This window comes from Procambarus clarkii, chromosome 7 (genome assembly GCF_040958095.1).
Source record: "Procambarus clarkii isolate CNS0578487 chromosome 7, FALCON_Pclarkii_2.0, whole genome shotgun sequence".
NCBI classification, from domain to species: Eukaryota; Metazoa; Arthropoda; class Malacostraca; order Decapoda; family Cambaridae; genus Procambarus; species Procambarus clarkii.
Genome location: NC_091156.1, coordinates 23,665,103 through 23,679,413, shown reverse-complemented (window position 1 = coordinate 23,679,413; position 14,311 = coordinate 23,665,103). Strand labels below are relative to the sequence as shown.

Genomic DNA, 14,311 nt, shown 5'->3' with positions numbered 1-14,311 from the left:
GGAGGAGGAGGAGGAGGCAACCGAGAGGAGTAGTCAAGGACAGCAGCAGGAAGAGGGAGAGTAGAAAGATGGGAGCGCACCTCAGCAAGGGCAGCAACCGAGAGGAAAGCGATGGGCCAAAGAAACCTCCATAGCAGGAACAGGGGGTGCAACCACCGAAATGGGAGGGGAAGGGGCGATAGATTCAGAAGTAGGGGCCGAGGAAGAAAACGAAGCTTTCTTACCCGCCGGGGAGGAGGAAGAAGAGGAGCCAGGCTTACGCTTCTGACTTAAAGAGACAGGTGTCCCAGCAACTACGTACTGGGCAACGGATTCCAGCATCTCAACAGAAGCTGAACGAAAGCACACACGACGGCCGTTAGGAGAGCGATGGACATCAGCCCACACTGACAGGCGGCGGGGAGAGTCAATAGATGGAGAAGAAGGATGGGAAGGAGGATCGGAGGGAGACGAGGAAGAAGACACAGGAGACATGACAGACCGGGCAGAAAGAAGGGGAACCCCAGACAGAGGACCAGGAGGGGAACCCTTCGGAACAGAACTCAAAGGAACAAAGGAGGGGGCAGTGGGCGTATTAGGGTCCAAGGCCCGGAAACGGTTGTGGGTCTGAGGAAGATGGGAAGGACGAGGAGAGGAAGAGTGCAACACACGAGCATAAGAGACGTTAGCCTAAGGCGGGAGCCGGCGAACCTGGCGCCTCACCTCAGGAAAAGATAAACGCTCCCGGTGTTTCAAGTTGAGGACGGCTGCCTCAAGTTTGTAATGGATACAGACACGGGAGAAGGCAGGATGGGCCTCACCGCAGTTGAGGCAGCGTACCTGGGGAGAAGTGCACTCCGTCTTAGAGTGACCTTCGCCCCCCACACAAAGGACAGAGAGAGACAGTCCCAGAGCAGCGGAGGGCACAATGCCCAAACCTCCAGCACTTGTTACAGAGCCTAGGAGGAGGATTGTACTCCTGGACAGAGCACCTGGCACCAGCAAGAATGACAGAGGGTGGAAGGGTTCTACCGTCAAAGGTAATCTTCACAACCCGAAGAGGTTGACGGCGACGACCACGAGGGGGACGAGTAAACGAGTCTACCTGGAGGACAGAATGGCCTTGGGTATCAAGAATATGCCAAATATCATCATAGCAGTCCTGCAGATTCCGAACACCGGTCGTAATATGGGGCGGGAGGAGAATAGTGCCAACACTGGCATTCAACCAAGCATTCTTTGAGACCCGAACATGGATCTTGCCAAAGCAGGATAAGGCAGCCAAGCGGGAAGCTGCATCCCGAGAAGGAGCAGCAACGACACGTGTACCGAGACAAGTGGGGTTGAAGGTAACAGAGACATCTACTGAATCAACAAGGTGCCTATGGAGGGAGAAATCGTCAGGAGGCATAGAATCAAGAGGGAGGAGATCAAAGTATTTGGCCCACGAAGCAGGACCAAACAAGGCTTGATACACATCAGTACAGGAAGGAATCAAGCGAGTGCGGCGCAGACGGCGTTGAGAACCCCCAGAGAGAAAGGGGTTAAAAGGCGCAGTAGTTACAACGAGAGACTTAGCCGCACCAGGGAACGAAATGATCACCACTGGGGGCTCGAGGCTCGACCCAACCACAGAGGAGGGAGGGGAGCTGGGGGAAGAAGTCAGGAGGGTCAAAAGAAAAGCAAGGTCGGCGCCCAACGCAGCGGGGGCTACAGAACCCGGTCTTCCAATACAGGCTGACTCGGGGGCTTGGTAGCCCACCCCACGAGCCTGAGAGGGTACAACAGAAACATTCAATGACATACAGACGAAGAGTGACAAAGTCATCCACGAATGTGCCCCCATACCCACCATGGAGCCACAATTAGAGGCAGGACACCCAACAGGAAGCTATCGCCGATCATGCCGGGGCCTCCTAGGGGTGCGTCGTGAGTATACGCCCCACAAACGCCACCTTGAGAACCGTCAGTCCGTCAAGATCGGGTTCAGTGATGAAAGGGGGATTGACAACAAAAAGGTTCCCCTCACTCGAGACGTTGGGTACTACAGTCCTACGGATGCAAGAGTATGCCTCCTCAAGCACCCGGGCGTCAAAATAGAAGAAGTCGAAAGGAATAACCAAAACAAGTAAAAGGTCGGCAGGAAACGACAAGCAGATAGGAGAAGAGGGGAGAGAAAAACGAAACAGAAGGAAAAGGAAAAGTCGTTCAGTACAAATAGAGAGGACAACAGCAGAAGCACAAGGCCACAAAAGGACAGAGGACTGTCCCAAGGAGCATCACACTCCGGCAGCCTCCCACTAAGCCCCCCTCACGGTGTCAACGGGCTGAACAGGGAAGGGGGACTGAGGAATAAGTTAGGAGGCGTGTCAGCTCAAGTCAGGAACTGCAGAAGATGTTGAGGAGCAGTTAAAACAGTTCTATGCGTAGCATGAGGCGCCCTGAGTGTCGCCGCCCCATCGAGATGCTCCCTGCAGGAAAACTTTTTGTGGTAAGCAAAATTTTAACCAGTTTACAGTGATTGCCCATAGTTGATCGTGTGCCCAGCGATCGTAGCAGATGTTTGTAGATACATTAGGCATATTTTATTAAGGCAGAAGGCCTAAAATAAGAGAGTTAAGATGGAGGAACGTCCTGGAGGGCAGAGCGACATCCATCCACTTCAACTGCTGGAGAGCAACTGAGGGGCCAGCCGCCAGGTGCCTCGAGGTCTGGCTGGGCGGAGGATGGACCAGCCCAAACGGGGGAATCCACACTCACAGCATGTAGAGAGAGATGTTGGGTGTAAACATATTGTGTGGTTTATTTCGTTTATATGTTTATAGGGAAACATTTTTATTGATGTGTCGATGGGTTGCAGGTTTGTCTGGGGAAGGAGTTGCCGAGAACTTCGAAGCCAGCAGAGAGGGAGTAGTTGATGAGACTCCAAGGTTTTGGAAGGTACTGAGCTCTGTGGGAGAGCAGCCATACAGTGAGGAAAAGAACTTCAAGCTGTGAGAAGAGGAGCAGTGGAATAAAGTTTCTCATGCTTTTGTGATACCAGTGGTGAAGCACCATTGTTGCTCAAGGAAGACTTCATTGTGTAGCAGCCTGGAAGAGCTGCAGCGGGTCCTGGTAGATAAACCCGGAAGAACCTGACGATGTCAGGGTAGTGAACTTCCAGATGTGGAAGGGAAGTTCTTATTGACCACATGTAGGGAGTTGGTAGAGTGTTTGGTTGTCATTAGCGTGCATGAAGCAGTGAAAGGTGAGTGATTACCATTTTTGTACCAAGAAGTAATTATACTGAAGTATAGAGTTACGACCGTAGGCTGGATTACCTACAGAGACATGCATATGTGTTCTAGGACTGATAAGGTGATTGATCATTGTTGTTTATCAAGGAATATGTATACCCATATTTATGTTATTGCAGTCATAGGCTGGTTTTCCTTGTATGTATTATATATATAATATATTCTCTTGCTGATAGTGCAATATTATCTTATAAGACTTGACCTACTTGATGAGGTTGATAGTATAAGTGGTGAGTCAGGAGTTAGGATACCACTTGACAAGCAGATGATAGAGTCCTGATGGTATTGGAGTGCAACCTGACTACAATAGTATAGAGTGTTGGAGATATTATACATGTATATGTATTGTCCATGTGCCTTGTCCAGTAAATGTATTTAAATTTGCTGGTGTTTGCCCTTGTCCTAGTGAGGCTTTTCAGAAAATAGGAGAGAGAGAGAGATAGGAAGAACCAAGAACCAAAGCTGTGGACAGGGTAGTACAGAGTAATATCAAAGAAAAGGGGATTGAGGAGATCATACCACATAAGGAGAGAGTGGGGAGTCACGGCGGCTCAAGTAGGTGTGTGCACGTGACAACGAGGCTAGTGTTGGAGCCGTATCCCCTAAACGTGTGACGTTGAGCCCCTCTCCAAGTGCCAGAAGCATCCAGGGGGATCTCCTGGTCAAAGTAAGCACTCTACGGAATTTTGGGTTGGTTGTCCGAAAGGAAGGACCGACAACATCGTAATGGTACTCAGAACAAAAATGCCAAGTAGCACGGGCTATGGTGAGCCCGTAGTGGACTTACCTGGCACAGGAGCGGGGGCTGTGTTTTTTCTCCAACAGATTGAATGTCGTTCCTTATAGGTACGTCTCACGTGGCTGAGCTCCCTCTCACCTAACTAGGTGCTAATAGAACAGCTAGCCGGACACTGACTTCACGTTGGTTCAGAGACTTACAATACCAATGTACTCACTTTAAACCGGTCTCTTCATGTACGCTCCTCCACATTCATTCCACTCTGCAGTACACTGAAGATTGGAATGCACCAAACACGAACAAACAAATACACCAAACCTCCTCAACACGTGGTTACAGCAGAACCACGGAGGATGACCCGGTGCTTGAACACAGGGTGTTGGGAGAGATGAACACAGTATTGTGCCCACGGTGTAGCATGGTAGGAGAGTGTCATGGGAGGTTGGCAACCTTCACCGCTGATGATGGTTCATACCCACCCTCACACGTAACACACCTCACATAACAGGTGTGTTACGAAATGGCGACACGGCGAGATGAGATTCACTGTCCCAAACAGTGAACCGTAATTCCCAGAATTACTAATAAAAACTTTCCACAATCACTGGAGAGCCTTTCCTGCTTCCGCCTCTGCCAGGTATCTCAGACCTGTGAACTGATGACGAACGATGCAGGCTATAATCGCGGATCACTCAAAACAGTCTGTTGCCTCCTGTCGAAATCATGCAGTTGAGACTGTACCTTACTGATCTCATCCATCCCAAATTAATCCAACACTCGCACAAATTGGATTCCGTTTGCAATCTAGCAATAGCAGAAATAAAATGGATGATATTGCCGCATTGGCAGGGATTTGTTGTGGTTGGTCGTCCACACACAAACTCCCTCACCTAGTCAGGACAACATGCGGCCTCAGAATGCCCTGGAGGGCGCCAAGACACTCTCCCCCTCTTGTCTTGACTTGACTAATCACAGCTAAGCGCGGCAAAAGCCGAGGTGCCTGCACGAATCTCAGGCGACCCTCGGTCATGAGGTGCCTGGCTGCCGTCACAGTTCGGTCATGAGGTGCCTGGCTGCCGTCACAGTTCGGTCATGAGGTGCCTGGCTGTCGTCACAGTTCGGTCATGAGGTGCCTGGCTGTCGTCACAGTTCGGTCATGAGGTGCCTGGCTGTCGTCACAGTTCGGTCATGAGGTGCCTGGCTGTCGTCACAGTTCGGTCATGAGGTGCCTGGCTGTCGTCACAGTTCGGTCATGAGGTGCCTGGCTGTCGTCACAGTTCGGTCATGAGGTGCCTGGCTGCCGTCACAGTTCGGTCATGAGGTGCCTGGCTGTCGTCACAGTTCGGGAGGCCTGCTGTTGACTTAAGCGAGGAGCCGTTGGCTTGGCTGACCCCAAGCTCCTTCACCTTCTTCACACTTGCTACACTTCTTACATGTAAAACATGTGAATGTCTGTACCTCTACTCACAGCAGGGCTACGACGGCCATCATATCCTCATTGAAGGTCGGAAAGCCTAGGCTACACATAGACTTTAAACACGAGATGTTTCGTGAAAGATTTACAAAATCTAGGACCCGCGCACCTTGGTGAACTCATGTCCTAGCGTGTGCACTCCAGCACACAACTAGAAGCTAGCGGAAAATCCATTCCCTCACACAGTCACAGGCCTGCAACACAACACAGCCATCAGTACCTCCCATTCACTGCCCTGCAACACAACACAGCCATCAGTACTCACCCCAGAGTGAGTAACATAAGATACTCACCCAGCACCTGATGACGTTGTTACTCGCACCAAGTTACTCACCGAGCGCCTGATGACGTTCTTGTAGATGTTGTTGGCGAACATGGAGGAGGCGATGAGGATGGAGGAGTCCGACGACATCGTGAAGACGGCGTTGACGGCTAGCAGACTCACTGCCGCCACCCACTGTAACATCACACTTCGCTTATTATAATCTCACTAAACACAGTTCATCCTGATATTATTTATAGTATTAATATCAGTAATATTGTTGTACTATAATTACAATTATTACACAGAAATCCCATTTTTGTGATTTATCAATGAGAAAATCCACAGGAGCCTTGATGAGGATTCGAATCTATGCAACGGGTATTCCCAGATGCACGCTCTAACCGTCTACACCACGACATGGTCATAAGAATTGTAATCGGGGGTACTGCTGCACCCTCGAGGCTTTCCGAGGTTTCCACTGAAGCTGAAACAGGGTTTCACACAAATCCCCCCATGCACTCTGGCTCTGTCTTCCAGTAGTTCTACCTCTGATGCGTCTCTTTCTATATTTCAATACTTAGACCCAGTTCATATGAAACCTCCATCCCAAATCAAGGTGGTGTAACTGTGCTCCGAGTCAAGATTCCTAAGTGTTTGTGTTAATATATGTGGCAGGGCACTCATGTGGCGTCCATCACTAGACGTCACCATCATTATGCTCCCCAGGGACTCCCCCGAGGGATGCCGAAGCTTATGATGAATGATCAAGTGTCCAGATGTGTGAGAATATCAAAGTGAGAATAGACAGTATCCCTGAGAAGGAACGGATTCCAGCTATCTTAAAAATTAGTGATGTAGAGGGCACACCACCATTTTGCTTCCTCCCAGAGTTTTTTTTTTTTTTAGTTTTATTCTACTGAGTGAACAGGGAGAGTGCACCAAGTCTAGTGTCATTATTATGAAACATAGGTATGCCTTGTTGGGTATTGAGAGACAGCGTATGTCAACAACTGTCCGTTGGCACCACAATGGCCATTGTGGGTGCCAGCATAAGAAAGTTACAGCAATGTGTATATAGAGAGAACAGTAGAAGAAAGGATGTGGTCGCCAGGTCAAGACCTTTTCCAACTACCGTGTAAACACAGGTCTCCTCCAGTGACGTCACGAGCATCATGCCACCCGAGGGTAGGCCCCGATTGGATTAGGTACTACATGCCTGGTCGCTGATCGGTTCTTTTAAAGAACAAAGGGACAAGAGTGTGTGTAGCCGCCAGGTTAGGCCGCTGCCCGCACTGTCCCACATTCTGAGGTCGTCGCTACACCTGCCGAGATGTGAATTCCATAGCTGTCGGCCAGCAACCAGGAACACCATCTAAACGCGACCTTAAGCTTATCTCGTCATCTACGTTTCGTCTCACGTGTCCGTCTACAGAATCCGGGCTCGTGCGAGATCGAAATAAAAAATATACGAGTGATAATCGAGAGATATAAAGTGTATCTCCACACAATATCCAGCAGAGTGCAACAGACTGCCCCGGGATCATCCTTATTTATCTCCACCATCTGTCATCATCCATTAGCCTAAAGCTACGTGTGTGGAGAATAGGTAGGTGTTTAGCAATTGTTTTCCAGTGAACCGTGAATTCTTCCGAGTGAGGTTAGTACATTACAGCCCGTGCTGGGAGAATGGTTTTTCCTGCCATCACCATGCCTGTTAACCCCGTGTGCCCCTGGAAATGGAAGAGGGGTTAAGAAAGAGAGGGAAGGAAAATGGGAAGAATCAGATACCATATTAGTCATGCGGGGTCAACCTTGACCCACATGACTAAAGAATAATAAAACTGCAATTAACTGAAGAGAACTCCACCTAATAACAGTGCCAAGACAATACTCAGCACTGTAAACCCAAAAAATTACAAAACCTATCAGTATCCTTTCTCGAAGAACTCGACCTGCTTGAGCAATCTCATGAGTTGAACGTGTGCATATACGATAGACTCAAATATAAGAGAAGACAGTGAAGAAGTTCTGAATGTTACCTAAAGAAATGAGACACACACACACATATATCTAGGCAATTAATAGGATAGCAGGAAATTAATTAGATCAAATCAACACTGATGGCTCTGCTAACCCAACTAATGGCAGGGCTGGAACAGTGTACTCTGAAATCAGAGATAACTGATTTCAAAACTAAAATGAGGAAAATTACTGATTGAGATCCACACTTCCTCAACACAAGCAGTGCACCCTGCCGTTATTATGGCATTAAGGTATCTGGAATGAAACAAAAAGAGCAATGATCTGCACTGACTCTAGAGAAGCAGTGCAAACTCTCCTAAAAAGTCAGACTGAAAACTTGTGGACAGTGGCTGAAATCAAGAAAGCAGTGAAAGTCTTATAGCCAAGAAAAGATGATGACTATCTTTAATGCGGCTGTTGTATCCCGCGTGACTCAGGACCTGGAAAGTAGAGTTGGAAATCCTACTAGATGATATACTCAGCCCGAGAACCAAAGGAAGGTAACCACCAAAGACACTCTGCAAGCTGAACTGATCGCGGAAAGAGGGAAGACCCGAGGTAGATACAAGAGCACTACACAGACCCCTAGAGCTCAGAGCGGCAGCAAAGAGCCACCGTGATAACAAGGAGGTGGTAGTAAGGAAAGACGACAAGTCACCAATATACGTCATCATAAAAAAGAGACGATTATTTTGCAAAAATGAACCTCATCCTCTCTGACCAAACATAATTCCTGAGGGTCATTAGATTTTCGCACTTATCTTTGGCTTTCCTATAACGATCCTTTCTCTCTCACAGAACTCCAGTCTGCCCTGTCCCTCTGTGGGTCTATTGCGGCAGGCTTGGATGATACTCATTATGAGATGCTTTTCCATCTCTCTCCACGCACGTTTCAGTATTTACTTAATGTTTATAACCGTGTCTGAGAGTCGTTGTCAGTCCCTGAGGACCAGCTTGAGGCAGTTGTTCATTATATCTAGAAACCAGGTTTTCTAGGGTAATCTCCTAAAGACTTCCGCCCCATTGCTCTCACAAGTTGCGTCTGCAAACTCTTTGAACGTATGGTTAATGTCAGTCTGATGTGGTTCTTGGAACACTATCACCACCTCCTCCCTTCTCAAAGTGGCTTTTACAAGTGTCGCAGCATAAATGATGTCTCGGTGAACTTGGAGGTCTATATTCTTACTGTCTTTGTTGCGAAGACCTCATGATTGCTGATCTTTTTGACCCAGAAAAGGCATATGACACCACCTGGCGATTCCATATTCTGTCCTAACTCCGTTCTTTTGGCTTTCATGATAATCTCCCTCTCTTCCTCCAGAGCTTCCTTTCTAATTGTTCCTTTAGAATGAGCTTGGTACCACTCTCTGTGCCTCTTTTCGGCAATACGAAGGTGTATCCCACGGTAGTGTTCTGAGCACTACTCTGTTCCTGGTTGCCCTCAATGGTCTTCTCTCCTCCCTTCCCTCTTGAATTTCCTCAGCTGTCTATGTTGACGATCTCTGCTATACAGGTGATGACTCTCCTTTCCTCTAATGGCGGCTTCAACTTGCGATTGATGTCGTGTCGTCCTGGGCCACCAATCATGGCTTCAAGTTCTCTCCGGCTAAGACGTGTTATGAACATTACTCTGAAGCCAATCGTCATTCGACCCCCTCTGTCGCTATATGATAATCCTCTTTCGTATAAGGATTCTGCTAAACTTCTGGGGTTAATCTTTTCTAACTTAAGTTGGACCTTAACTTACTTAAGGTCTTGTCCCATACTTACTGGGGAGCTGATTGGCGCACGTTCCTCTCTTTACATTCCTCTCTCGTGCTGTCTAAACTCGATTATGGTTGTCCTGCTTACTCGTCTGCCTCTCCCTCATCTCTTCGCTGGCTTGATGCTCTGCACCATACTGGGCTACACCTCGGCTCTGGTGCCTTTTGTTCAACTCCTACTATCAGCCTGTATGTTGACACCGGCATTTTGTCTCTGCAGGATCGCCGTGATCGTTACTGTCTTCACTAATTTGCGCGGTTCCTACAACACCCAGTCTCTCACTTATACTATACTACGATCATTACTCCTCCTATAGGCTATGTTCCCTTTCACCACCTTTCCCTTTCTGTACGATTGTCTCACTTGCAAGGTTCTCTCTTGGGTTGTGTTACCAATACTTCTCCTCATGTCGTTCCCTCTTTGCCTCCATGGAGGGTCCCTTTTCCTAAGTTTTGTAGAACCTTCACCCGCATGACTAAGGTTTTTACCCCTCCTACAGATCTGAAACGCTTTTTCCTTGTTCACTTTTCTTGACACTACCGCTTGATCTCCGTCATGATGGGTCTAAGTCTGCTGACGGTATAGGCTACTCCATTGTGTTTCCTGACCACACCTCTATGTGTCTCCTGCCCCCGTAGACTAGCATCTTCACGGCTGAACTTTATGCCATTTTGTATGCTCTTTGTCAACTGCTTTCTCTCCGTCAATCTTCCTGTTGTTGGCGTTGACTCTCGCAGTGCTCTCATGATTTTGGAGTCCATTAATCCTGTCCATCCTGTGGTCGTCGAAACTCAATATTGGCTGTTTCGCATCACCAGCAGGTTTATGACAGTGGAGTTTTGCTAGGTTCCCACCCAGCCATATTGGTGCATGCTCTTGAATGAACTTGCAGACGCTACCCAGTTATTCATTCCTCCATCCTTGCCCGTTAGCAGGATCGCTGGTCTTCTGTTACTGGTAACAAACTGTGTGCTCTTAAGGGTAGCATGTCCCCGTGGCCTTCCTCCTACCACTGTAACCGGCGGTGGGAAACGGTTCTGGCGAGCTTACATATTGGTCATACACGTTTAACTCACGGGAACTTAATGGAGCACCGCCCTGCTCCTTCGAGGACGAGCGTGTGTCTTGCTTCCCGACCGTCCTTCGTAGTCACTTGTCACTCGATAGAATTGTTGGTGAATCGGATGACTTTGATGTTGTTCGCCTTATGCGGTTTTGTTCTCGTATTATCATCCTTAGTGATCAGTTGAGCCATTTGAGTATCTCGCACATTTGACGGTGCTACATAGCATCCCCGGCTTGGTGCATTTTCTGTTAATAATTATTTACTTATGCCACCTATGTTCAACTACACCCCAGCACTACACTTCAACCTGTCTCTTGACACGGAGGTCAGCAGAGCAACACTGAGGTCAACACAACACCACAACAACACTGAAGGTCAACACCGCAACAACACTGAAGGTCAACAACACTGAAGGTCAACACCACAACTCAACAACACTGAAGGTCAACACCACACCACAACTTAACAATGAAGATCAACAGAACACCACAACAACACTGAAGGTCAACACAACACAACAACACTGAAGGTCAACACCACACCACAACAACACTGAAGGTCAACACCACACCACAACAACACTGAAGGTCAACACCACACCACAACAACACTGAAGGTAAACACAACAACACTGAAGATCAACACAACAACACTGAAGGTCAACACCACAACAACACTGAAGGTCAACACCACATTACAACCACACTGAAGGTCAACACCACTGAAGGTCAACACCACAACAACACTGAAGGTCAACACCACTGAAGGTCAACACCACAACAACACTGAAGGTCAACACCACACCAACACTGAAGGTCAACACCACACCAACACTGAAGGTCAACACAACACCACAACAACACTGAAGGTCAACCACACTGAAGGTCAACACCACAACCACACTGAAGGTCAACACCACAACCACACTGAAGGTCAACACCACCACAACAATGAAGGTCAACACCACACCAACACTGAAGGTCAACACCACAACAACACTGAAGGTCAACACCACACCAACACTGAAGGTCAACACCACAACAACACTGAAAGACACCACCACACCACAACAACACTGAAGGTCAACACCACAACAACACTGAAGGTCAACACCACAACACAACAACACTGAAGGTCAACACCACAACACAACAACACTAAAAGTCAGCACCACACCATAACAACACTGAAGCTCAACACCACACCACAACAACACTGAAGGTCAATACCACACCACTACAAAACACTGAAGGTCAGCACCACAACAACACAAAGTCAGCACCAAACCACAACAACACAGAAGGTCAACACAACAACACTGAAGGTCAACACCACAACAACACTGAAGGTCAACACCACATTACAACCACACTGAAGGTCAACACCACTGAAGGTCAACACCACACCAACACTGAAGGTCAACACAACACCACAACAACACTGAAGGTCAACACCACTGAAGGTCAACACCACAACCACAATGAAGGTCAACACCACAACCACACTGAAGGTCAACACCACCACAACAATGAAGGTCAACACCACACCAACACTGAAGGTCAACACCACAACAACACTGAAGGTCAACACCACACCAACACTGAAGGTCAACACCACAACAACACTGAAAGACACCACCACACCACAACAACACTGAAGGTCAACACCACAACAACACTGAAGGTCAACACCACAACACAACAACACTGAAGGTCAACACCACAACACAACAACACTAAAAGTCAGCACCACACCACAACAACACTGAAGCTCAACACCACACCACAACAACACTGAAGGTCAATACCACACCACTACAAAACACTGAAGGTCAGCACCACAACAACACTGAAAGTCAGCACCACACCACAACAACACTGAAGGTCAACACCACAACAACACTGAAGGTCAACACCACAACAACACTGAAGGACACCACCCACACCCACAACAACACTGAAGGTCAACACCACACCACAACAACACTGAAGGTCAACACCACACCACAACATCACTGAAGGACACCACCACACCACAACAACACTGAAGGTCAACACCACACCACAACAACACTGAAGGACACCACCACACCACAACAACACTGAAGGTCAACACCTCACCACAACAACACTGAAGGTCAACACCACACCACAACAACACTGAAGGTCAACACCACACCAACCAACACTGAAGGTCAACACCACACCAACACTGAAGGACAACACGACAACCACACTGAAGGTCAACACCACTGAAGGTCAACACCACAACCACACTGAAGGTCAACACCACAACCACACTGAAGGTCAACACCACCACAACAACACTGAAGGTCAACACCACACCAACACTGAAGGTCAACACCACAACAACACTGAAGGTCAACACCACACCAACACTGAAGGTCAACACGACAACCACATTGAAGGTCAACACCACTGAAGGTCAACACCACAACCACACTGAAGGTCAACACCACCACAACAGCACTGAAGGTCAACACCACACCAACACTGAAGGTCAACACCACAACAACACTGAAGGTCAACACCTCACCAACACTGAAGGTCAACACCATAACAACACTGAAGGACACCACCACACCACAACAACACTGAAGGTCAATCACCACAACAACACTGAAGGTCAACACCACAACAACACTGAAGGTCAACACCACAACAACACTGAAGGTCAACACCACAACAACACTGAAGGTCAACACCACAACAACACTGAAGGTCAACACCACAACACAACAACACTGAAGGTCAACACCACAACACAACAACACTGAAGGTCAATACCACAGCACAACAATATTGAAGGTCAACACCACAACATAACAACATTGAAGGTCAACACCACAACACAACAACACTGAAGGTCAACACAACACCACAACAACACTGAAGGTCACCACAACACCACAATAACACTGAGGTCAACACCACAAAAAACAAACAATACTGAAGGACAACACACAACAACACTGAAGGGCAACACCACAACAACACTGAAGGTCAACACAACACCACAAAAACACTGAAGGACACCACCACACCACAACAACACTGAAGGTCAACACCACACCACAACAACACTGAAGGTCAACACCACACCACAACATCACTGAAGGACACCACCACACCACAACAACACTGAAGGTCAACACCACACCACACAACACTGAAGGACACCACCACACCACAACAACACTGAAGGTCAACACCTCACCACAACAACACTGAAGGTCAACACCACACCCACAACAACACTGAAGGTCAACACCACACCAACCAACACTGAAGGTCAACACCACACCAACACTGAAGGACAACACGACAACCACACTGAAGGTCAACACCACTGAAGGTCAACACCACAACCACACTGAAGGTCAACACCACAACCACACTGAAGGTCAACACCACCACAACAACACTGAAGGTCAACACCACACCAACACTGAAGGTCAACACCACAACAACACTGAAGGTCAACACCACACCAACACTGAAGGTCAACACGACAACCACATTGAAGGTCAACACCACTGAAGGTCAACACCACAACCACACTGAAGGTCAACACCACCACAACAGCACTGAAGGTCAACACCACACCAACACTGAAGGTCAACACCACAACAACACTGAAGGTCAACACCACACCAACACTGAAGGTCAACACCATACCAACACTG

The 14,311-nt window shown here is 48.0% G+C and overlaps 1 protein-coding gene across 1 annotated transcript in view; it reads right to left on the bottom strand.

Moving 5' to 3' along the window:
* Positions 1-14,311, bottom strand: part of LOC123761449 (high-affinity choline transporter 1-like) — a 1,078,813-nt gene that overhangs the window by 76,039 nt on the left and 988,463 nt on the right. The window contains exon 11 of the mRNA XM_069313981.1: positions 5,823-5,945. Within this exon, the coding sequence (XP_069170082.1) occupies positions 5,823-5,945 (123 nt within the window). The remainder of the gene's footprint in view (positions 1-5,822; positions 5,946-14,311) is intronic.